This window comes from Boleophthalmus pectinirostris, unplaced genomic scaffold, assembly GCF_026225935.1.
Source record: "Boleophthalmus pectinirostris isolate CB_2022bp ecotype Guang Dong unplaced genomic scaffold, ASM2622593v1 HiC_scaffold_21, whole genome shotgun sequence".
Taxonomy (NCBI): domain Eukaryota; kingdom Metazoa; phylum Chordata; class Actinopteri; order Gobiiformes; family Gobiidae; genus Boleophthalmus; species Boleophthalmus pectinirostris.
The window spans coordinates 33,139,626-33,165,220 of NW_026571175.1; the positions used below are offsets into that span (position 1 = coordinate 33,139,626).

The 25,595-nt window shown below is 39.5% G+C and overlaps 1 protein-coding gene across 2 annotated transcripts in view; it reads right to left on the reverse strand.

The window, feature by feature from the left end:
* The window catches only part of atat1 (alpha tubulin acetyltransferase 1), a 61,777-nt gene that overhangs the window by 32,249 nt on the left and 3,933 nt on the right, over positions 1-25,595 (reverse strand). For both annotated transcript variants that reach the window (XM_055157015.1, XM_055157016.1), the window contains exons 2-6: positions 25,528-25,588; positions 17,435-17,526; positions 9,631-9,688; positions 6,092-6,205; positions 3,288-3,389 (exon numbers count right to left, since the gene is read on the reverse strand). In XM_055157015.1, the coding sequence (XP_055012990.1) occupies positions 3,288-3,389; positions 6,092-6,205; positions 9,631-9,688; positions 17,435-17,526; positions 25,528-25,588 (427 nt within the window). The remainder of the gene's footprint in view (positions 1-3,287; positions 3,390-6,091; positions 6,206-9,630; positions 9,689-17,434; positions 17,527-25,527; positions 25,589-25,595) is intronic.

A 25,595-nucleotide genomic window follows, 5' to 3' on the forward strand; every position in this document is an offset into this window, starting at 1 on the left:
GGAGGAGAGGAAGAAGAGAGGAGGACAGAGGGAGGAGGAATGAGAAAAAGAGGGAGAGAGAGAGAGCGAGGAGAAAGGAGGAAAAGGTATGAAAGAGGAGAGAGGAAAGTGAGAGAGAGGATGGAGAGAAGACTGGAGAAGAAAGGGAGAGAGAGGGGACAGAAAGAAAGGAAGGAGAGAGGAGAGGAAGGAATGGGGAGAGGAGGAAGAGAGGGAGGAGAAAGGTGGGAGAGGGGAAGGAGGAGTGAGAAAGACAGAGGGAGGAGAGAAGAGAAAGGAGGGAGAGAGATGAAAGAGGAGAAATGAGAGGAGGAGGGAAAGAGGAGTGAGGAGAGGAGGGAGAATAGAGAGAGAGAGAATGAGAGGAGGAAGGAGGGAGGAGAGAAGAGACGAGAGGAGGGACAGGGGAGACAAAGGGAGGGAGAGATTGAGAAGAGAGGAGGAAGGGAAGAGGAAAGAGAGAAGAGACAAGGAGGGACAAGAGGGAGGAGAGAGGAGAAGAAGGAGAGGAGGAAAGCGAGGAGAGAGAGACAGGAGAGATGATAGAGGAGAGGTGGCAGAGAGAGAGGAGGGAGAGAGACGAAAGAGGAGGGAGAAGAGGAAAGAGAGGAGAGAGAAGGGAAGGGAGAGGAGAAGAGAGAGGAGGGAGGAGAAGAGGAGAGGAGAGAGGTGGGAGGAGAGACGAGAGAGAGAGAAGAGGAGAAGAGAGAGGAAGAGAGAGGAGAGAGAGAGAGAGAGAGAGAGAGAGAGAGAGAGAGAGAGAGGAGAGAGAGAGAGAGAGAGGAGAGGAGAGAGAGAGAGAGAGAGAGAGAGAGAGAGAGAGAGAGAGAGAGAGAGAGAGAGAGAGAGAGAGAGAGAGAGAGAGAGAGAGAGAGAGAGAGAGAGAGAGAGAGAGAGAGAGAGGAGAGAGAGAGAGAGGAGAGAGAGAGAGAGAGAGGAGAGAGAGAGAGAGAGAGAGAGAGAGAGAGAGAGAGGAGAGAGAGAGAGAGAGGAGAGAGAGAGAGAGAGAGAGAGAGAGAGAGAGATTAGAGGAGAGAGAGAGAGAGAGAGAGAGAGAGAGAGAGAGAGAGAGAGAGAGAGAGAGAGAGAGAGAGAGAGAGAGAGAGAGAGAGAGAGAGAGAGAGAGAGAGAGAGAGGAGAGAGAGAGAGAGAGAGAGAGAGAGAGAGAGAGAGAGAGAGAGAGAGGAGAGGAGAGAGAGAGAGAGAGAGAGAGAGAGAGAGAGAGGAGAGAGAGAGAGAGAGAGAGAGAGAGAGAGAGGAGAGAGAGAGAGAGAGAGAGGGAGATGAGAGAGGAGTTAGAAGAGGAGCGAGGAGGGAGGAGGCGACCTACAGTATCTCCTGCTTACATCTCGTTTCCATCCCGTAGGGCAAAACATGCAAATATCTGGAACACAGTACTTCATTACGCGCGGAATGCAGTTGTGACGAGTATTTCATTACTTCATATCCTCCTTATTCCACGTACTCTGTGTAATAAAAAACTTTTGACACTGTAGTTTGGGCGTCTGCTGTTCCGTAACCGAACATTATCGTGTTCGCGACGATTTCTGACCATTTCAAACTTCCCGAAATATAAATATGAAAGTTAAAGAGCTCATGTTTCTCTGTGTTCTGTTTCGTCACTAAAAACAGACCTGGAGCTGTGGTTTGTTTCATTCACACTTGTTTATTTTCAGCTGCAGACAGATTAATAATCACTGTTGGGCAAGTGACTTTAAAACTGTAAAGTGTTATTTATGATTTGTTTCTGTCATTTCAAAATAATTTGTTAAATTACAATATTACTGTGTTTAAAATGTAAAACATTACACGACTATAACAGAACTACAGCGACTTCTGCGCCGTATATGGACTAAACCAGGTCTGAACCAGGTCTGAACCAAGTCTAAACCAGGACTGAACCAGGACTGAACCAGGACTGAACAGGACTGAAACCAGGATTAAACCAGAATAAACCAGACTAAACCAGGACTGAAACCAGGTGAACCAGGACTAAACCGGGACTAAACCAGGACTAAACTAAACCAGGTCTGAACCAAGTCTAAACCAGGACTGAACCAGGACTGAACCAGGACTGAACCAGGACTAAAACGGGACTAAACCAGGACTGAACCAGGACTGAACCAGGATTAAACCAGAATTGAACCAGGACTGAACCAGGTCTAAACCAGGTCTAAACTAGAACTGAACCAGGTCTAAATCAGGACTAAACTAGGACTAAATCAAAGCTGAACCAGGACTGAACCAGGTCTAAACCAGGTCTAAACTAGAACTGAACCAGGTCTAAATCAGGACTAAACCAGGTCTAAACCAGGTCTAAACCAGGACTAAATCAAAGCTGAACCAGGACCGAACCGGGTCTAAACCAGGTCTAAACCAGGACTAAACCAGTACTGAACCAGGATTAAACCAAGTATAAACCAGGTCTAAGCTAGGACTAAATCAAAGCTGAACCAGACAGAACCAGGTCTAAACCAGAACTGAACCAGGTCCAAACCAGGCTTAAACCAGGACTTAACCAGGACTTAACCAGGACTGAACCAGGACTGAACCAAGAACTGAACCAGGACCAACCCAGGACAAAATCAAAGCTGAATGAGAAATGAACCAGGTCTAAACCAGGACTAAACCAGGTCTAAACCAGGTCCAAACCAGGACTAAACCAGGTCTAAACCAGGTCTAAACCAGGACCAGGATCTTGGACTAGGACTTGGAATCTAGCTCCGCCCCTGAGAGAACCTCGAGCCTGTAGAACAGAGTGTCTCAAAGCTCGATCGGGCGTCAGCTGCTCTTTGCCCCGTGGAGCGTGGAGTTCTGCGTCGGTCCTTTCCCCCGCGGTCACCCGACGGTCTACGCGGGCGCACCTCCGGACCCATCCCAACATTCGGAACCGAATCGCTGCTGATATCGCAGAGATTTTAGCGAATTTGTATGAAGAAAAACGAAAAACCCACCACTTCAATCCAGGTTAAAAAAGGCATTACTGACATTTATACCCAGTAAAATATTAACATTTTTCCCTGTAATGCCGAATATTACTGCATTACGGCAAAAAGCAACGCATTACAGTAATTTGTGACTTTTATAACACGTTACTCCCAACACTGAGACAGACTAATAATTAAGTGTCACTCAAACACGTGTGAATGAAACAAAACACAACTCCAGGTCTGTTTATGAGGAGGAAACATCATTCTAACACGTCTTAAACATCACAGGAGTCAGTTTTGCGTAACACAGCACCTTTAAAAACATAACATAAGAGTTTTAAATCGTAGGAGGAGTACCTGAGGAATGCTTTGTGTCAGACTGTAGTGTTTGGCCAAGAAGGAGAGGAGTTTGGGGGAGGGTCTGTCGTACGCCATCAGCACCGGCTCCACGTGTTTGTGCTGAACAGAAACAACAAGGAAGTGTCAGCGGAATGAAAGAAGGACCTGTTCTTTAGTCGAGATTAGGGATGGGCATTCGATGAAATTTTCTTAATCGATCGTCGGAAGAATTAACGATCGATTATCGATTAATCATTAACGTTTTTATATTAAAATGATCATCATTATTATTACTATCTGAACTACTAATCTGCATAAATAAATTCAACTTTACGACATATAAACCGTAACGACTCTAGAGCCACATCAGCCCGTTTGACATTATAATGTGTTTAATTCAGTTTTGCGCAACTCTCACAGAAACGAAACTTAAAACGCATCGCTAATTTGCATAAACTCAGCGAAAGATAAAACTCCAGCTCTTGTGTCACTGATGTGGTTCAATTTCTGTCGGATTAAAAGACACGACTCAGTGTGAATACAGGTTAGTGTGACCAGATTTGCGTTTGTCAAAACCAGGACACCGTACGGGGGGAGGGAGGTGGAGACTCGTCATCGACATTGAGCGACTCTCACCTGGTAAAGCTTTTTTCCACTGGACACAGAAACATATGTTCCTGCTTTGTACACTGTGCACATGGACTCACACTTGTCCCGAACGCAACAGAAAGCGCGGAATTTCTTGTACAAGTCATCGTTAAATACGCGTTTGTGCTTCGGTACGCCGCAGGCTGACCGAATGTTTGTGTTTGCTCGCTCCTTCTGATGCAGAGAGCACTACGCACAGCAACCTACATTCGGTTTGTCGATTAAAATTAACGTAATCGATGAAATTCTTAATGATCATTTATCGATTATTCGATTAATCATGCCCATCCCTAGTCGAGATGTTCAGACCGATACCATGATCATATTTAATCGCCACCAGAGATAAAACACACTTCCTGGAACCATAACTCAGCTCGGACCTAATGACAGATGACTTCAGACTTCACTCTGTAGGAGATTGAGAAGGAGAAGAACGAGGTTTTTGGCCACTGCGTTTTGTGGGGCAGTGGCAGCAACGTCCATAGAAAAGAACGTGTGGGTGGGGAGTCGCAATGTATCCAAAATAAACTACATATCCAGCTCTTCTATAATCTCTATATTTTAAAAAATATATATATTACTAACTTATTTATATAAAAAATATCCCAAAATAAACTTTGTTAAACTTTAGGGTGCACTCACACTAGGACTTTAGAACCAAGCCAGGGCCGATGACATCGTTACATGATGCTCTTTGTTTACAAGTGCTGTTTGTTACAAGTTAAGGCTTTTAGTGGAGAAAATAAGTCCAGTGGCAGAAATAGCTATTAAAGAGTGAGGCAGATGTGAGTCCTACAGTGATACATGCTCCTCTGTGAGTTCATGGAGATAATAACAGCACGGAGCAGTGAGGACAGGAGGAGACGACACGGCAAAACCTTTGTCACTGTCACAGTCCTTATTGAAGGTAAGCATGGATTCTCTGTGTGTTTTATTCACTGTTTTTATCATATGAGTGACAACAGCACACCTGACAGGGCTCGTATAGTAAAGTTGTGTGTGTGTGTGCTTGTGTCCTGTGCTTTGGTCCTCCTGCTGGAAAGTCGAAAAAGCAAAAGGCGAAAGTCCCAACTGTGCCGCGCCTGGGTCTGATTCTAAAGTCCTAGTGTGAGTGCACCTTAAATAATTTCAACTCAATTGTATGAGTTTGGAGATCGTTTGACACACAAATCGAAATCGTGAGAAAGAGCCACTGTCCTGTCTGTATCAGGTCAGTCGATCGCACCATTACTTCTGTATTACTGATCATTTAAAATTTAAACAAACATAAAGTGACAACTGATGCCATCCTGTCGGGATTCAGAAAGGCTGGAATAATTCTAACTGGAACTGATGCTGAGTCTGACGACAGCGACACAGAAGAGGAAGCGGCGCTCTGTTTACCTCCGGAGGTCGTGGAGTTTCTCAGAAGTGACACCGAGGATGAAGAATTGAATGGATTTAGTGATTTGGAGTGAGATGGAGAGTTTGTTAAACTTGTTCTGTTCTGTTGTTTATGTTATAGTTTATCTGAAGAACTGTTCATATGTGACGTTAACAGTCTGTTGTTCTCTCTTCTATTGTTTTTACTAGAACTTGACTTTCAACAGGAAATGTCGGTCCCTGGTCTCTGATGTTATAAAATAAATTTCCCCCAAAAAGTGTGACTTATATTCCGAAAAATACGGTATATGAGCTTGGAGATTATTTGACACACAAATCGAAACTGCGATCAAAATTCAATAATTGCACAGCCTTAGTGACTAGACCCTAGAACTCACTATTTAACAATAAAAAAATTACATGTTTTCACTATGGTCTTCTAATCATCCTAAATCTAAAGCCTAAATCAGATCCATGTCCTTATATCTACTTCATACTTCAGTAGCATTGTCACCAAACCCTTTCCCCTCCCCTTGTTTTGACTCCCAGACTGCACTTACCTCCTGACACTGATCGATGTTTTGCATGTGATTACTTCCATCCAGCTAAACAGAAAACGCACTCAGCGGTGAGAGGGGATATTTTAGGGAATATTTAGTGAAGGGACCCTTAGTGTAGGAATGCCCAAAGAAAACACAGCGTCCTCTGGCCCTCACAGCTGCTCTATTCCTCATCCTGCCCTGAGATTTACCTTGGCGTCGCTCCTCGGAGTCCAAACTCAGCGCGGTGAAGAAGGAGTGCAGTGTTCGTACCTGTAACATGCAGTCGAAGAGCTCCAGTCCGTATCCGTGACGCTGCATGTTCTCACAGATGTAGAAGTCCAGGATGCACAGGGGCTCCGCTTCGACGTGAGCGCCGTGCCTGTCCTGAACACGGAGGTCAAGACGGTTTCGTTAGAATAAAACAAACTCAAATAGTTTCCATGATCTACTTACTAGTTCTGAGATGCTTAATTCTAGTCTAGAGGTCGTTTATTTTAAGATAAACTTGTCGAGTAAAATGATCTTGCTGCATGGACAGATCATTTCACTACTTTTAAGTCATTTTCTGATTGATTTAAGTAAATGGTCACATTTTTCTATAGCGCTTTTCCACCTTCAAGGCACTCAAAGCTCTTTACAACAAGGAACCACTCACCCATTCACACACACATTCACACACCAGTGTACGCAGACACTGTGGGCAAGGTGGGTTAAGTGTCTTGCCCAAGGACACACCGACAGCATTCATCTGTGGGAGCTGGAATCACACCAGCCAACCTGTGATCAGTGGGCGAATGCTTGATTGATGATTTAAGTGTTTGTATCTGACATTTTGGCCAAGCTTTTTTGCAGTGTAGAAAACTGCTAAATGAATATGATAATAAAAAATAATATAGTAGTTTTAAATAATGAAATTTAAACCAATAATATTAAAAGTGATAAATTAATAAGTTAATAAAAAAAGGGAACACATAAAAAGGGGGCCAAGAGATTATACGTAAAATAAAATATTCAGAGAAATAAACTACAGGATATATATGGATATGTGGTAAAATAAAATATTCTGAGCTTTTTGTTTTCACACAGTCGGACTAGAAAGAGTTGGAACTACAACAGGTGAGATTCGGAGAACCGTGGATCATGAACGCTTGTATTGATCACAGACTTCTGAAAATGTTGTCAAATGATCTTAAAACTATATTGTTTGTGTTACTAATGCTGAAGAGTCCGCCAACAGAAATACACCCCAACATGATGCCACTGCAACGTATCAATGTCTTTATTGTTTACCGAACTAGAACTTCATCTTTGGCTCACCACCACCACTTCAGAAACAGCACAGGGACAACATAAACAAAAAGAGTAATAGCTCTGGTAAAATACATTAATAGACCATTTTTAAAATGGATGGAAATGCCGTGTTGTAGGTTTGCAGAACTTCTGTTTAACGGTTTTCTATGACAAAATATCTGGAAATTTCTCTCGTATAGGCTCTATTCACATTACGTCACAAACCAGGAAGACGTTTGGAAACATACGATGAGTTCCGGTGTAGTTCCCGACAATGGGCTCACCAACCGACTGTGATCAAACCCACTGAAATAAATGTGATCAGTGGTAAAATGAAGACTGCAGACGTATGTGCTGTTTGGAATCATCTTGAATTTGGCGCCTCGTCTCTTCTAATCGCATGTACCCAGTGCGTGAAAACTGAGGTATGGTTGTAATTGTTGATTCGCCGAACACAAAGGAATACTAAAATGACATGGAGATGAAGAAAACTGGGAGACTTTCTCATTTTCATAGATGTTGTCAGACTTTTACCGTGAACAGAGCCCACAGGAAGTTGTCATCGTATCTTTCCAAACGACTTCATGGTTTGTGACGCGTGAATCGAGCCTGTTTTCCACCAGCTTCATAAATCTGCTCCATCACCAAATCTTCAACCAACAAGATCCACAAAGGATAAACATTTTTCCATGAAGAATTTATCCACAACTATCAAGGTAAGAAAGACGAAAGCTTAAAGACGAACAACGACAGCGCATTGGAGAACTCTTGAACAAAACTAATGTTATGGTCCCGGAGATGTCTCACATTCGAACTGCACAAATCTATCTAAATCATGAAATCAATTTTTTATTTTAATTGTAAAATCAGTCTGAGTGAACAAGTTACTAATGTTTTATTCATGAGTATAACATTATTTTTGTTCAGTAGTTCAATAATGCGTCGTCTTTGTTCGCCTTCAAGCTTTCGTCTTTCTTGCCTTGATAGTTGTGGATAAATTCTTCATGGAAAAATGTTTTGTTGGTTGAAGATTTGGTGATGGGACAGATTTATGAAGCTGGTGGGAAATACGCGAGACATTGAGTGCGTTATACATGCACATCAATAACCCGGTTATTGTCCATATCCCGGTTATGTCAGTATTCGTGTTACTGCGTTTACATGCGCACTGAGAAACCGGGACACTCATATCCGCGTGTACATGATCAAATGGAGTATCCCGGTTTCTTGACATAATCTTACAAATGCGCAGGTGCAAAAATTAACTTAAATCAATTTCATAAACCAGGAAAAATACAAACCGTGAGCTCCTTTAGCATAAGAAGCTAAGGAGCTACGAGATCTCCCACAATCCACTGTGCAGATTCTTCATTAAAATCTTCTGCATAAATAAACTCAACTTTACAACATATAAACCATAAACACTATAGACACATCAGCCCGTTTGATCAGATAATTCAGCTCTGATCACATTTGTTTACGTTTTACAGAAACGAAACTTAAGACCGTTTGGCTAATTAGCATAAACTGTTAGCGGCGATAAAAACAACTCGCTCCTTGTGCCGCTGATGTGATCAGTTTCTTTTGGACTAAATGACACGACTCTGTGGATTATGTGTGTTATTTCTGTGACAGAAGAGGTGCTGATGATGGTAAGTGTGTTCTGTGCGTATAGAGTTTAGGAGATAGTTCATGTTTTAGCTTTTCAGCGTCACACGAGTGCAGGTCGTACGAGTGCAGATTGTACGTGTGCAGGTTTAGCGCAGCTCTTTATTTTACAGTCATTTCACTCGTTTGGTCACTTTATTTATGTTGGTCAATTTATTTATGTGACTACTGTTGTGGTGAAAGGCTGGAAAGTGTCTTTTGGACGCATGCGCACTCAACTTTATGTTGCAGTAACCGGGATACTGCGTTTACATGCCACAAGTATCCCGGTTACTATCAGAATAAACCAGCTACAGTAACCCGGTTTCTAATAACCGGGATACTGCCATAACCGGGTTACTGCGTTTACATGCACCATCAAGAAACCGGGATACTCAAAAAACCCGATCATAACCGGGTTATTGATGTGCATGTATACACACTCATTTACACACACATTTTGCCACAAAAAAACAGTAACCAGAAGTTCTACAAACCTACAGCATGACACTTCCGACCATTGTGAAAAAGGTTTATTCATTAATTGGTCAGTTCCATCGCTGCCATGGGGGTGTTTGGCTGCTCTTGTGGCTGGCTGACTGTCACACTGAACAGCTCTTAAACTTTTAAAATGATTATCTTACTTTTTTAACTTAATATTTTGTGATTTTTGACCAATTAAGAAGTGCAGCATGTGACAGAAGTTAAGGACTTTTGGATTGTGTGATTTGAGCAGTTTGTTTTTCATGTTTCAATGGCGACGCTGCGTGGATCTAATTATAAGCTCTGAAATGCCTCGACATACGAAATAAAACACAAACGTCAACAGTGAAAGTGACTAAAGGCAAATCACAGCAGGGACAGACACTCACCAGCAGGAATAACTTCTTAAAACCAACTTTGAGAAACCCCACCACTGCTCCCCGTCCGCTGTGGAGACAACACAAGTTTAATGATTATGGGATTCATCTGTTGACACTTTGCAGCTGATGTCATTAAAATTCCCTGGGGATGTGATGCTAACTGTAGGCACTGCTCTGTCTGAAGCGCTGTTAGACTTTAATCTGAGCTTTATTTTAACACACTCTGACCAGAAAGAACTGACTCAGCTGGAACTACAACATCTGAGCTGATTTCAACCCGTCTTAAAACTTTCATGACAGTGTTTGCTCATGTGTGCATTGTGTCACTACGGCAACTCCTAAACATTGCACCATTAGAGATGCATGTAGAACACCCCCAGAGTGAGTCACTGCAAAGAATTGTCAGTTTCTGTTCTACCACACAATGAGATGATTGTTCAAAGTATCAATTGTACTGTTACATCTCTAACTAAAATAGCTGTAAGGAATGTTCCAGTAGTGGTATCGGACATCTGTGATGATAATGAAAAATGTACAGGATGAGCCAATATAATGGTTCGACATAATAAACGATGTACCGTATTTTCCACACTATTAGGTGCTCTGGATTATAAGGCGCACTGTCATTAAATGGTCTATTTTCGAACTTTTTCACAAATAAACCGCACTGGACTTTAAATGAAACACAACAGTGTGATGGGTGAGTGGTTTTGTTTGTTTGTTCGTTCACGGTGACTCTGGGCTTTGTTCAGTTGTGGCGTGTAGGGAGGTGCTGTCTGGGACCAACGGATTGTCGGCGTGTTTGCAGTGACTCAGTTGTTCAGTCGTGTCTAGAAGTGGCACATTGGACTCGCTTTTTCGGTTCGTTCCTCCGTTCCGTTCCTCGTCGGCGTGGAGTGATGAGTGTGTCTGTGGGTGTTTTTCGCTGTGCGGTCGCTGTCTGCTCCGTGTGTGTTTGCGGCTTTGTAGTTTACTGAAGTCGTGCTGGGACACCCGAGTGGATTCGTGTATAGGACGCTCTGGATTGCGGGGCGCGCGGTCGTTTTTTGATGGTGATAGCCCGGAAAATACGGTAATAAGTAGGGGTGTGCAAAATATTAAAATATTGATATATCGTATTGTTTAATGTGATGATACAGTATTGATACCGTGGGCTGCTGTATCGATATATCACCAAGAGTATTTTTTGGTATATTTTACTAAATTATTTTGTTACAGCCACAGTTTTGTTGCTTGTTTAGAGGAAATAAATTTGATATTTTCACTGTTTTGATGATTTAAAATGGGCATGTTTTGTAACTTTGCACAGGAAGTGGTTTAGCAAAGACTTTTAGTATCACAGCCATGATTTAGCTTTTGTTTTTATTGAACCGTATCGAATCGATTTGAAATATATCTTATTGAATTGAAAGCTCACTGTATCGAGAAATGTATCGTATCGGCAACTTCTTAATGATACCCAGCACTAGTAACAAGTAGGGATGTAACAATAACCGAAATATCGTGATATTGTATCGTCAAAGTTCTCACAGTAATATCGTGGACCATCACAACAAGTCTCTTTGCTTAAATTAAGAGTTATGGTGCAGCAATAGCCAAAAAAAAAGACAGAGGGAACTACATAGACCATGATCCTTTGCTCCCTTTCAGTGCAGACGACAAGAAGAAATAACAGTTCTAACACTTTTAAGTTTTAGTTCTTTGGATTAAGTCTTGTCAAGGCATTTTAAGAGGAAAAAGTAGCGTATTAACAGTTTTAGCTGTTTAGTCTCCACAAAATATCGCAATAAATATCGTACAATGAGATGTATATCGTGAAAATATCGTGCCAAGAGATATGGATATTGTTATATCCCTCCTCCATATCATGAGCTTTCACATGATATCACAATAAATATCGTACCGTGAGGTTCATACCGTGACGATATCGTATCGTGAGACTTGGATAGTGTTACACCCCTAATAATAAGACTATTTACTATTTACTGGCTGTAGATGGCCCTAAACGTTTCATAATGTTAGAGCAGGGGTGTCAAACTCATTTTGGTCCGGGGGCCGAATCCAACCGACTTTGATCCCAAAGGGGCCGGATCAGAAATCTCATGTCATATAAACCCCAAAAACAGCAATAAGTTCAAATATTTGTGCAGAAAAACCCAAATCTATTACAGAAATCTTTTTTAACTGATGAACTGTTTCTTTTACAAAATATTATAATATTATGTACAAACCTGAAACTTTAAGATAAATGCAATTTCAACACAATGTTTTAACATGAACTTGTATTCAAATACGAATTCAATTTTTCTTGGAAAATCCTGCACTCGGCTCCACTTTTCTCATTTTTGACATTTTTCTGATGAGGGTGTCATGGTCAACAGTCAAAACGATCGTCCTTTAAGAGCGTTTGGAAAGAGACAAGTCTTCATTTGTGCTGCTCTGGTGGGGGGGGCCACGTACAGAGACACTGGAGATGCTGTTATGCTAAGCACCACAGAAAATTACCAATATTTTAATAGAAAATACAATTAAAATATTTTAGTAGAAAATCAGCCAAGGGCCACATTAAAGGTCTTGGAGGGCCGGATCCGGCCCCCGGGCCTTATGTTTGACACCTGTGTGTTAGACGTTTTATCGATACTTTTGTAGTAGTTGTAAATACAAGAGCAGGGGTCTCCAACCTTTTTCCTCTGGTGAGGTCCTTTACAAAACGAAAATGCCAGAGAGCAAGAAATTGAGTATATTTAAGTGCCACAGCGAGCCTTAAATGAGGTACAGTCAGATACCAATAAAACATAAGCCATTATCCGTTTATTAGTGCACAAAGTTAGGCATCAAAATAATAAATGTACATTGGTAATAGGGATTTAATTGATCAAATTTTACTTATTCAGGACAATACATGTAATTCAGAAATCCTTTGACGAGCTACAGGATGGAGACGCCTGTACTAGAGTGATAAATAACAGCTACATAACACATTTGGGTCAGTTTTGTCTTGTGTTATGTTTGTTTAAATGAAATAAATACTGTGTTCAGTCTCTGCTCTATCTGCAGATACTTAAAGCTAAAGTGTCCACATCAAATCGGACAAACCGGGGCATTGTACAGCTCCTGGACCACAAACAGACGGCTCTTTGGTTGACTCTGACTCGCCCGGAATTACAAAATAAACATATTTTATAATTTTACCTCATGCAAGGACTAACACTGAATTGCTTTTATTTCAGAGGTGCTTTTTAATGACTTTTTATGTAAAACAACCTCATATTTTCATTGCTTAGTCATAACATAAACTCTTACCAGCTCGTCAAAACAATAATGTTTACTGCTTTTTATAAAGAAATAGATTTAATATTATGCAGAATTGAGTTTTCTGTTTCTGTTTCTCATGTGGTAAAAATAATTGCCCACTCCTGGTATCAGAACTGAGAAATCTGGACTGGTGCTGTTACCATATTTTCTTTTTTACCACTTTGGTCATTTTAATATATATTAGGGATGTAATAATATCCAAAACTCTCGGTACGATACTTTCACAATATACATTTCACGGTACGATATTTATTGCGATATTTTGTGAAGTGTAACAAAATGGTGAATAATATGCACTTTTTCTTTTTAAAATGCCTTGACAAGACTAGTAATAACAGCGTTTTCTTTATAGCCTCGCCCTTAAACAGAGCAAAGGATCATGGTCTATGTAGTTCTGTTTTTTTTAGCTATTGCTGCACCATCACTTTTCATTAAAGCAAAGAGACTTGTAATTGACCATGATATTATTGTGAGACTTTTGACGAAACGATATCACGATATTTTGGTTACTGTTACATCTCTAATACTTTGAGGGTCGAGATTTTTTTTTTTTTTTGGGTCGCCCTTGGGATCTGCATGTAGGTCTGCGATGTACATGTACATACATCGCTGCGTACCCCACTCCTCACTTTTTCCGAAGCCTTGCCTAACCAGTTTTCTGTGGGAAACACTGATTACTGTTTTTCCTTGTTTATTCTGAAAAATCAACAGTGAGCCTTATAATCCGGTGCACCTTATGTATTAATTCTGGTTGTGCTTACTGGCCTCACACTGATTTTCACATATATTCCACTGAGTCATGTTCTTTACTCCAACAGAAGTTGAACCCCATCAGCGCACAAGGAGTGGCATGTTTTTTTTTGTTTTTTTTTTTAATCACTTATAGTTTAAGCCATGTTGATTTAAGTTTTGTTTCTATAAAACATAAACAAATGTGCGCAAAGCTGCATTAAACACATCATTACTCTTATTATTACTGTATATTTGAGTTCCACTCATGGGAAATAAACAAGTCAAGTCTCAAGTGTCGTCCGTTTGTGCCGCTTAATGCACCTTATAATCTTATACTGTATCATCACATCAAATGATATATTTTTGCACGCACCTAGTTTGCATTATTTCACAAACCTGTTTTTTGGCATATAACATTTCAAAATATCAAACTCAAGCATAGATGAAGTTTTGTTTTCAGTACCCATTTTTCCTAGCCAGGCTGGCGCCACCTAGTGCCTCCACTCAATTTCATTTCTCTCCAGCGACTAGGTCAGGAATCGGAACACACAAAAACCCCAGAAGTGTGAGTTCGGGCACCAGCCAATCAGCGAAGAGCCATACATTGTGTGTTGGCAACGATTCCCGAGATTGAGGATTTAAAGCCGGAATAAAGAGAATGTTTGGTGAATTTTATCAAGGGGAAAGACGTTATTGCCCTTCTTCCTACGGGATTTGGGAAAAGTTTAATATACCAGTTATCCCCATTAGTGGCGCTTTACATACGTCACGAAAAAATAGCAGCGATTGGTTAAATAAAAAAGTACCTTCCTACTGTCGAGCGAACGAATCCTAATACTGCGAGATCAGACGGTTTGTACGAAGTGAAACCGGCTCATGAATCAGGCTAATAATCTGGGGCCTTATGTATGAAAATAGACAAGAGAACTCAACATTATTGATATAGGCGAGTTTCATTGTTGACAAAAGCGCGCGTTGCATGCTGGGAATTATTTTGGTCGGCGGCAAGAAACACTAATTCAACATAACGGACGGAGCGAGAAAGCACGTAAAGGGTATTGATCCCGGTTATTTATCCACTCTAACAGCAGAGGACCCAAGACCATTTGACCAGAAATTGGACATAAGCATCGATGGACGACAAATCACCCTTTTCAACCCCGACAAAAGGTGGACCAAACCAAATTTCTGGTCAGAATCACCAACTACCTGGACAAATATTCACTTCGGCGATATCCACAATGACTTGGTGGAAACTCCTGGGCCATTCACAGCAGAAAAGATGAAAACCTCCAAGAGTCTCGATGTGTTGTTGAACTTGTTGGAGTCCACGGTTTGTTAGGATCTTCTACGTTTGCTCTGCGAATGTTTGAAAGCCGTTTAATTCACCGTTAGCGGTTCTTTTCACTCAGAATACGAAAAAGACATTTTCCTTCTTCCGTGCTTCTATTTGTGCATCCGATAATGCAGCAGGAATTTACCATTATCGGGGATAAATACGTGACGTTACGCACTGTGTTTGACCACTATCGTGTTTCTTGCCTCCGACCAAAATATTTCCCAGCATGCAACTTTTAATAACAATGACGTCAGCTGAAACTCGCCTATTGGGCCTTATAGTCCGAAAAATACGGTAATACTAATTGTCCAGAGAGACAACGATCACTCAACAATAAAATATCCTCATTAATGTTCAATAATGGTCACACATTTATTTTGTGATTTAAAAATAACGTCTATTGGCTCAGGTCGCAAAGTTTTATTACTTTTAAAATATGGGTCCCAAAAAAAAAAAAGGTTTGGAAACACACATAGAATATATTGTCATTTTTACAGGGAAAACTTCTTCTATTTAATGCAGCCAAACTCCAGCACAAAAGGTGAGCGCAGATTTGAAAAAGAACAGTCTCTCCCTGTGAGCGTCTCATGACTCATTCTCTCTGCCCTTAAACCCACTCGCTCAGGACTGTGACACTAACACTGACCTGAACTGTGAGCCAGCAAGACACAGGAGCCCGGCGCAGGTATGTCCAGAGGGGAGGGCTCAGAATACTGCACTATTTTTGGACTCAGATAATTAAGAAGACAATATTTTGTGCATCCGAAATGTCCCAAACGTCCTGGTTAATGAGGTTCAAATACGGCACAAAGAATTCAAAGTTAAAGGTGTAAAACTACAATCTTTTTAGAGTTATATTGTCCAGCTCCATAACATTAAAACGCCAATATGTTATAATGTTGTTTCCTTATCACAGACAGACCTGGAGTTGTGTTTTGTTTTGTGGTTTAACAAAGACTTTTAGTATCACAGCCATGATTTAGCCTTTATTTTTTATTGAACCTTAGAGAATCGATTTGAAATATATCGTATAGTATCGAAAGCTCACTGTATCGAGATATGCATCATATTGAGGCCTCTGTATCAAGATATATATATCGTATCGTGGCCTATGTATCGAGATAAGCATCGTATTGTGGCCTGTGTATCGAGATATGAATCGTATTGTGGCCTCTATATTGAGATATGCATAGTATTGTGGCCTATGTATCGAGATATGCATCGTATCGTGGCCTCTGTATCGAGATATGTAACGTATCGTGGCCTCTGTATCGAGATATATATATCGTATCGTGGCCTATGTATCGATGTATGTATTGTATCGTGGCCTATGTATCGAGATAAGCATCGTATTGTGGCCTGTGTATCGAGGTATATCTCATATCGTGGCCTATGTATCGAGATATGCATCGTATCGTGGCCTCTGTATCGAGATATGTATCGTATCGTGGCCTCTGTATCGAGATATGTATCGTATCGTGGCCTATGTATCGAGGTATGTATCGTATCGTGGCCTATGTATCGAGATAAGCATCGTATTGTGGCCTGTGTATCGAGGTATATCTCATATCGTGGCCTATGTATCGAGATATGCATCGTATCGTGGCCTCTGTATCGAGATATGTAACGTATCGTGGCCTCTGTATCGAGATATATATATCGTATCGTGGCCTATGTATCGATGTATGTATTGTATCGTGGCCTATGTATCGAGATATGCATCGTATCGTGGCCTGTGTATCCACATATGCATCATATCGTGGTCTATGTATCGAGATATGCATCGTATCGTGGCCTATGTATCGAGATATGCATTGTATCGTGGCCTATGTATCGAGATATGAATTGTATCGTGGCCTATGTATCGAGATATGAATTGTATCGTGGCCTGTGTATCGAGATATGCATCGGATCGTGGCCTATGTATCGAGATATGCGTCGGATCGTGGCCTATGTATCGAGATATGCATCGTATCGTGGCATATGTATCGAGATATGTATCGTATCGTGGCCTCTGTATCGAGATATATATAGTATCGTGGCATATGTATCGAGATATGTATCGTATCGTGGCCTCTGTATCGAGATATATAACGTATCGTGGCGTCTGTATCGAGATATGTAACGTATCATGGCCTATGTATTGAGATATGCATCGTATTGGCAACTTCTTAATAATACTCAGCCCTACTGTTTTTATTTGCCTTCTGTTTGCTGTTTTTATGCTGTTTGTATTGTTCTTTGTGGCTTGTAGAGCACCTTGTCAACCTTGTTTTCTAAGTGCTTTATGAATAAAGATTTATTATTATTATTTATTATTAGAAAAGTTTTACTTAGACACGTGTGAATGAAGCAAAAATACAACTGTTTTTGATGAGTCAAACAAACAAAATGATCAGGATGTTTTCCAGTGCGGTTGTGACGTACCCGTGGCCTTCTCCATCTTTCATGAGGTACAGCTGGTGCTTCTGTGTCTGCAGTTTGGAAGCACTTGTGATGGGAGCTGTCAGCTGCTGGGCCTGGGGACAGACGGACAGAGAGACATTCATAATTCACGGTGTTAGAATAACTTTATTTATACAAATCCAAACCCACTTTATTTATACAGCACATTTAACAAACAAGGCAGTTTCCAAAGTGCTGCACAGGGATCAGAAAATTGGCACAACTAAAAAATAAATTGCTAAAATTTTGATCATACCAGTACTAAAAAAATAAAACCAGTAAAAATCAAATAAAAGCAAAACCATAAAAATCTGAAAATAGCAATAAATAAGTAAAACAAATAAATTTAAAAAATAAAAAACACAGAGGACCAGAGAATAAAAGTGGGTTTTAAGACAAGACTTAAAACACAAAATCATTTAAGTATCAAAAATAAATATTCATACTACACGATACTCAGAGGTGGGTAGTACTCAAGTTACATTTACTTGAGTAGCTTTTAAACTTTTAAATATATATACACACGTTATATTTAAAATGAAAAAAAGTGGTAGAAATAAAGAAAAAAAAAACACTGAATGAGATGGTATGTCCAAACTTTTGACTTTAGTGTATATAATTTTTTTATTGAAATAACAGTACTCTTACTTAGATAATTTTTTTTTTTTGTATTTTCTTGAATCATTACATTTTGTACTTTTACTTGCAATTTTACTTAAATTTATTTGACCTTTATTTACATATACTTACTTGGTATTTTATTTATACTTACTTGCACTTTGACTGATATTTACTTGCACTTTTACTGAAATATTTACTTGTACTTTACTTATATTTACTTGTACTTTTACATAAATATGAATTTGTACTTTAACTTAAATATTTACTTGAACTTTACTTATATTTACTTGTACATTTAAATATTTACTTGTAATTTTCCTTAAATATTTACTTGTACTAATAGTTACTTGTACTTACTTACCTTTATACTTATTGTACTTTACTAATATTTACTTGTACTTTTACTTAAATATTTACTTGTACTTATAGTTACTTGTACTTACTTACCTTTATACTTACTTGTACTTTACTTATATTTACTTGCAGTTTTACTTAAATATTTACTTGTAATCATATTTGTAAATACTTGTACTTACTTACCTTTAAACTTACTTGAACTTTACATATTTACACTTGTACTTTTACTTAAATATTTACTTGTACTTATAGTTATGTGTACTTACTTACCTTTAAACTAACTTGTAATTTTACTTAAATATTTACTTGTACTTATACTTGTACTTTACTTGCACTTTTACTTAAATATTTATTACTTGTACTTATACTTGTAATTACTTGTACTTTACTTATATTTACTTGCAGTTTTACTTAAATATTTACTTGTACTTATACTTAGTTGTACATACTTACCTTTAAAGTTACTTGTACTTTACCTATGTTTCCTTGTACTTTTAGTTAAATATTTACTTGTACTTATACTTAGTTGTACTTACTTACCTTTAAACTTACTTGTTTACTTTTACTTGTACTTTTACTTAAATATTTACTTGTACTTATAGTTATGTGTACTTACTTACTTTAAACTAACTGTAATTTTACTTAAATATTTACTTGTACTTATACTTGTACTTTACTTGCACTTTTACTTAAATATTTATTACTTGTACTTATACTTGTAATTACTTGTACTTTACTTATATTTACTTGCAGTTTTACTTAAATATTTACTTGTACTTATACTTAGTTGTACATACTTACCTTTAAAGTTACTTGTACTTTACCTATGTTTCCTTGTACTTTTAGTTAAATATTTACTTGTACTTATACTTAGTTGTACTTACTTACCTTTAAAGTTGCTTGTACTTAACCTATGTTTACTTGTACTTTTAGTTACTTGTACTTATGTTGTACTTACTTACCTTTAAAGTTGCTTGTACTTAACCTATGTTTACTTGTACTTTTAGTTAAATATTTACTTGTTTACTGTACTTACTTGTTGACTTAACCTATGTTTACTTGTACTTTTAGTTAAATAGTTTTGAAGTGACGTACAATACTCGCTCTACCCACCTCTGATTACGACAGTGACGTACAGTGAAGGATGAAAAAACGCAGTTGCTGTTATGTTTGTATATAGTACAGATATAGTAGGTTGTCCCCGCAGGGCTGCCGTAGATTGACACTTCTAACAGGACGTCAGGCTGTAAACTAAAGTCACATTACACAACATGTCAACACAGAAAAACGCGCTGTACTTTTAACGCTCAGAGGTTTGTCAGTGTGGTTCACGCGGAGCCAGTTACAGATGTACTGCGGTTCACTTTTCGCGGCCTCGCTGTTTCGCGGATGATTTTTAGTGCAATTTTTTACAGTGTATGAGCGTGCACTGTGTTCCTCCCCCTGCGTCCTGATTGGCTAAGAGACTGCAGACCACTGTCAATCAATCTCCTCCGTGCCGTGTCTCCTGTACAGTTCAGAATGTGTTCAGCTTGACAGATTTACATAAATGTTCGCTCTCTAGCAGTGTGATTTTGAAGTGCTGTGTGTTTGCGAGTTTTCTCCCCGACAAAACCCACAATGTCGACGAAATGTTCTGCACCGACAAAGGCTCCTGCGGTCGCACCCGTGAGGCGGAGGAAGATGCAAACCATCGCACAAAAAGATGGACTTCTGGACACGCTGAAGGAAGGGAGAAGTTACGCGGCTGTAGCAGAGTCCTGCACCGGGGTCGAGTACGGGTAAATAGTGGCAGAAACGGGCGGGTTTCAAAGTTCTGGAATTTTACGGGTGAGTAGTGATTACACACGGGCAGGTCAGGACTAAACCAGGACTAAACGAGGACTACACCAGAACTAAACCAGGACTAAACCGGGACTTAAGGGAGAGAACACAGAAGCAGAGTGTCCACAAACGCAATCGGGCCGCGCTTACCTCTGTGAGGTGCGGAGCTGAGCCGGTCCTTTCTCCTGTGATCACCTCCGAGTCCGTCCCGACAGTGAGTCCTGGTTAAGTCCTGGTTCAGTCCTGGTTTAGTCCTAGTTTAGTCCTGGTTTAGTCCCGTTTTAGTCCTGTTTTTTAGTCCCGTTTTCCTCCTCCTTTTTAGTCCCGTTTTAGTCCTGTTTTAGTCCCGTTTTAGTCCTTTTAGTCCTAGTTCAGTCCTGGTTTAATCCTCCTCTTCAGTCCTGGAATCAGTCCCGGTTTAGTCCTGGTTTAGTCCTAGTTTAGTCCTAGTTTAGTCCTGGTTTAGTCGTGGTTTAGTCCCGTTTTAGTCCCGTTTTAGTCCTAGTTCAGTTCTGGTTTTGTCCTCCTCTTCAGTCCTGAAATCAGTCCTGGTTTAGTCCTGGTTTAGTCCTAGTTTAGTCCTGGTTTAGTCCTGGTTCAGTCCTGGTTCAGTCCTGGTTTAGTCCTGGTTTAGTCATGGTTCAGTCCGTAAAAATTTGACATTATCTCAGGTTGACGGGCGGGTGCGGTGTTGTACTGCGCGGGTACAGGTCTCCAAAACTGGCCCCGTGCAGGACTCTGCGCTGTCGGGCTCCAGTACGGAATAAATAAATCTTCGGTTCGTTACATAAAGAAGGAGGAAAATAACAAAAGGACGACAGCAGCAATAAGTTTTAAGAAGGAAGTAAAAAGTGTTGTAAATGTCCTGTGTGAGAAAAGTGTATAAAGTTTGTGCTGAGGAGTTTTACAGCCTTAAAACAGATAAAATAATTGTAAAATATAAAGTTGACTACTTTGCGCGGGTTATTTTTAGAACATAACACCCACGATAAACAAGGGGCCGCTGTAAACCAAGTAGTTTACAAGCGAAGCAGACTGTAGTCGTGTATAAAGTGGGCATTTAAAGGTAAGGCACTGATTCATTTTTACCTGATTTTTACTGATTTGCCTTCGAAGACAATACAAAACTTTATAATTAGATGCAGACAGAACACAACAGACTTATTTTGACCTCAATAGACAGTGTTGGGGAGTAACAGATTACATGTACCAGAGTTACGTAATCAGAGTACAAATTATGAGTAACTGTATTCAGTTACAGTTACTGTTTCAGTGAGTGGTAATTGGATTACAGTTACTTTGTTGGAATAAATGGATTACATGGTGGTATTTTAATGTTTTCACATTTTGGGCTATAGTGGTAATTCCACTCATTGCCGGAAACTAAACTAGAACTAAACTAGATCTAAACCAGGTCTAAACCAGGACTAAAACCAGGTCTAAACTAGAACTAAACCAGGTCTAAATCAGGACTAAACCAGGACTAAAACCAGGTCTAAACTAGAACTAAACCAGGTCTAAACCAGGACTAAAACCAGGTCTAAACTGGAACTCAAACCAGGACTAAAACCAGGTCTAAACTAGAACTAAACCAGGTCTAAACCAGGACTAAACTAGAACTAAACCAGGTCTAAACCAGGACTAAAACAGGACTAAAACCAGGTCTAAACTAGATCTAAACCAGGTCTAAAACAGCTCTAAATTCAGGTCTAAACCAGGACTAAAACCAGGTCTAAACTAGATCTAAACCAGGACTAATACCAGGTCTAAACTAGATCTAAACCAGGACTAAAACCAAGTCTAAACTAGATCTAAACCAGGACTAAAACCAGGTCTAAACTAAATCTAAACCAGGACTAAAACCAGGTCTAAACTAGATCTAAACCAGGACTAAAACCAAGTCTAAACCATCCTAGTCTTTGTTACTCTACAGTAAATCAAGTAATCCAAAGTATTCAGATTACATTACTCACTTTAAGTAATTTCATGGATTCTGTTACAAACTACATTTTGGTGTGTGTAATCTGTAATCTGTAGGGGATTACATTTTAAAAGTCACCTTCCCAACACTGATTATAGAAGATTTCTCTACTGGTGAAAGACTCATTTTCCTCAAATACATAGGGGAAAAAATCAAGAACAGGCCCTTTAATCGATTAAAAAGTTTAAACGAGATGAACAAACTTGTCTAATCTGGGGTGTAGTTAAATTAGAAATGCACACAGCGGTTTTACAAGGACCTCGAGCGTGTAACCGCACCAGTAACGCCAGTTTTGCTCTACCATAAAAGTATGTTCACTTATGATAAATACTTCCATAAATGGGAAGTTTATGCTGCTGAACATTCCCCAAACTCCTACTCCTGCTTTTTGTTTATTATAGTAGAAATTTACTGAAGTTTGGCGCCCTCTGCTGGTACAAATATTGTTAGCAGGCTTTAAGGGAAGTGTTTACAAATGAGTGAGCGATTTTTGAAGCTCATAAACTTAAATTAGCGCAGTTTGTGCCCTTAATGCTATAATAAAAGTATGGAGAATAGAGTTTTGGTTCCACATAATGTTCTATTTTAGGCGTTTTGGAGAGAGGCTCGACTAAAATTACACCTGAGACTAAATCAGGTTCAGATTCTGATCTATAATACTGCTTTGCTTTGGAGATACTTGGACTTAGACAAACTTTATTGATCCACAAGGGAGATTATTTGGACACAGTAGCTCACACATCACAATATAATATAATAATAACAAAGGGATGGTGTATCAGTTTGGCCTATTGCATTTTGTTGATGGTCTTATATGTTATAAACCAATAGGCGAGTTTCAGCTGACGTCATTGTTATTAAAAGCCCACGTTGCTGCTGGGAAATATTTTGGTCGGAGGCAAGAAACAGGATAGTGGTCAAACACAGTGTGTAACCTCGCGTATTTATCCCCGATAATGGTAAATTCCTGCTGCATTATCGGATGCACAAATAGAAGCACGGAAGAAGGAAAATGTCTTTTTCGTATTCTGAGTGAAAAGAACCGCTAACGGTGAATTAAACGCCTTTCAAACATTCGCAGAGCAAACGTAGAAGATCCTAACAAACCGTGGACTCCAACAAGTTCAACAACACATCGAGACTCTTGGAGGTTTTCATCTTTTCTGCTGTGAATGGCCCAGGAGTTTCCACCAAGTCATTGTGGATATCACCAAAGTGAATATTTGTCCAGGTAGTTGGAGATTCTGACCAGAAATTTGGTTTGGTCCACCTTTTGTAGAGGTTGAAAAGGGTGATTTGTCGTCCGTTGATGCTTATGACCAATTTCTGGTCAAATCGTCTTCAGTCCTCTGCCGTTAAGAGTGGATAAATAACCGGGATCAATACCCTTTACGTGCTTTCTCGCTCCGTCCATCGTGTTGAATTAGTGTTTCTTGCCGCCGACCAAAATAATTCCCAGCATGCAACGCGCGCTTTTGTCAACAATGAAACTCACTTATAAAATGACACAATAATAAAACAAATTCATTCAATTCATTCTTGTACAGACGTTCTGGTCAGGGCCTGTTGGTCATTTGAGCTGCGCATCGGGTGAAATCCTCCACGGCTTTTATTGATCAGGAGAAATGCACTACACTGTACAACTGCCATTTCCAACTATGACGCCCGTCTCAGCCTCACTATCCTCCAAATACAGTTGTTTAGATGACTACAATAGACCAAAATATAAATATAAATAAATATAAACAAATAAAGACATAAAAGAAAATTGTAAATTTCATGTGGTTTGTGATTCCATGTTAGCAACAAATTATAAATTAAATAACTTAACTTTTCATTTATTGTTCAGTTTAATTTTTTTATTTATGTCTATTCTTTTCTCTCTCTTTTTTTTTTTTTTTTGCATTTTTACCAAATATTAAAAAATCTTCTAAACACAATAAAAATGCTGTGAATAAAATACTGAACTTGGATTAAACTTTAAATTTTCTTAACTTTTTCCTAATTTTCTTAACATTTGGCTGCTAGAAATTGCAAATTGAGAATGTTGTTAATAATCTAAACTCCATTTTAATATATCTTTGCAAATTTACTTGCAAACTTAGGTGTGATGCTAACTGGAGGCACTGCTCGGTCTGAGGCTTGTTAGACTTCAATCTGAAATCTAATTTAACATATATAACATTAAATTTAATCTGACCGGAAAGAACGGTCTTAACTGGAACCACAACAGATGAAATGATTTTGACAGCTTTTCAGTTCATCACTTTCACATTTTTATTGATAAATCAAACCTGAACAGAACCATGAACGCTCGTATCGATCACAGACTCCGGAAAACATGCGGTTTAAATCCATTTTGTATTTTTTCTTGAGTTTTCAGACAATCTTAAAACTTATTTGACACGGTTTGCTAATGTGTGTATTGTGTAGGACGGGGGATCATTCAGAAGTTGCCGATAAATCTCTCGATACACAGGCCTCGATACGATACATCTCTCAATACGATACATCTCTCGATACACAGGCCTCGATACAATACATCTCTCGATACGATACATCTCTCGATACACAGGCCTCGATACGATACATCTCTCGATACACAGGCCTCGATACGATACATCTCTCGATACACAGGCCTCGATACGATACATCTCTCGATACACAGGCCTCGATACGATACATCTCTCGATACATAGGCCTCGATACGATACATCTCTCGATACACAGGCCTCGATACATCTCTCGATACACAGGCCTCGATACGATACATATCTCGATACATGGGCCTCGATACGATACATCTCTCGATACACAGGCCTCGATACGATACATCTCTCGATACACAGGCCTCGATACGATACATATCTCGATACACAGGCCTCGATACGATACATCTCTCGATACACAGGCCTCGATACGATACATCTCTCGATACACAGGCCTCGATACGATACATCTCTCGATACGATACATCTCTCGATACACAGGCCTCGATACGATACATCTCTCGATACACAGGCCTCGATACGATACATCTCTCGATACAGTGAGCTTATGTTTCGATACGATTCAATTAAATATAAAGGTTAAATCATGGCTGTGATACTAAAAGTCTTTGTCAAACCACTTCTTGTCCAAAGTTCATATGAAACACAAACATTTTAATCATCAAAACAGTGAAAATGTCAAATGTGTCGCATAAATGAGTTTCTTTCCTCTAAACATTCAACAAAACTGTAGCGCTGTAACAAAATAATTTAGTAAAAAAAGTATCAATCCCATAACTGACCTTCGCAGAGGCTTTCCCCAGCTCGTCCAGCACTGTGGCGATGTTTTCTTGGAGATCGGGTCTATAAA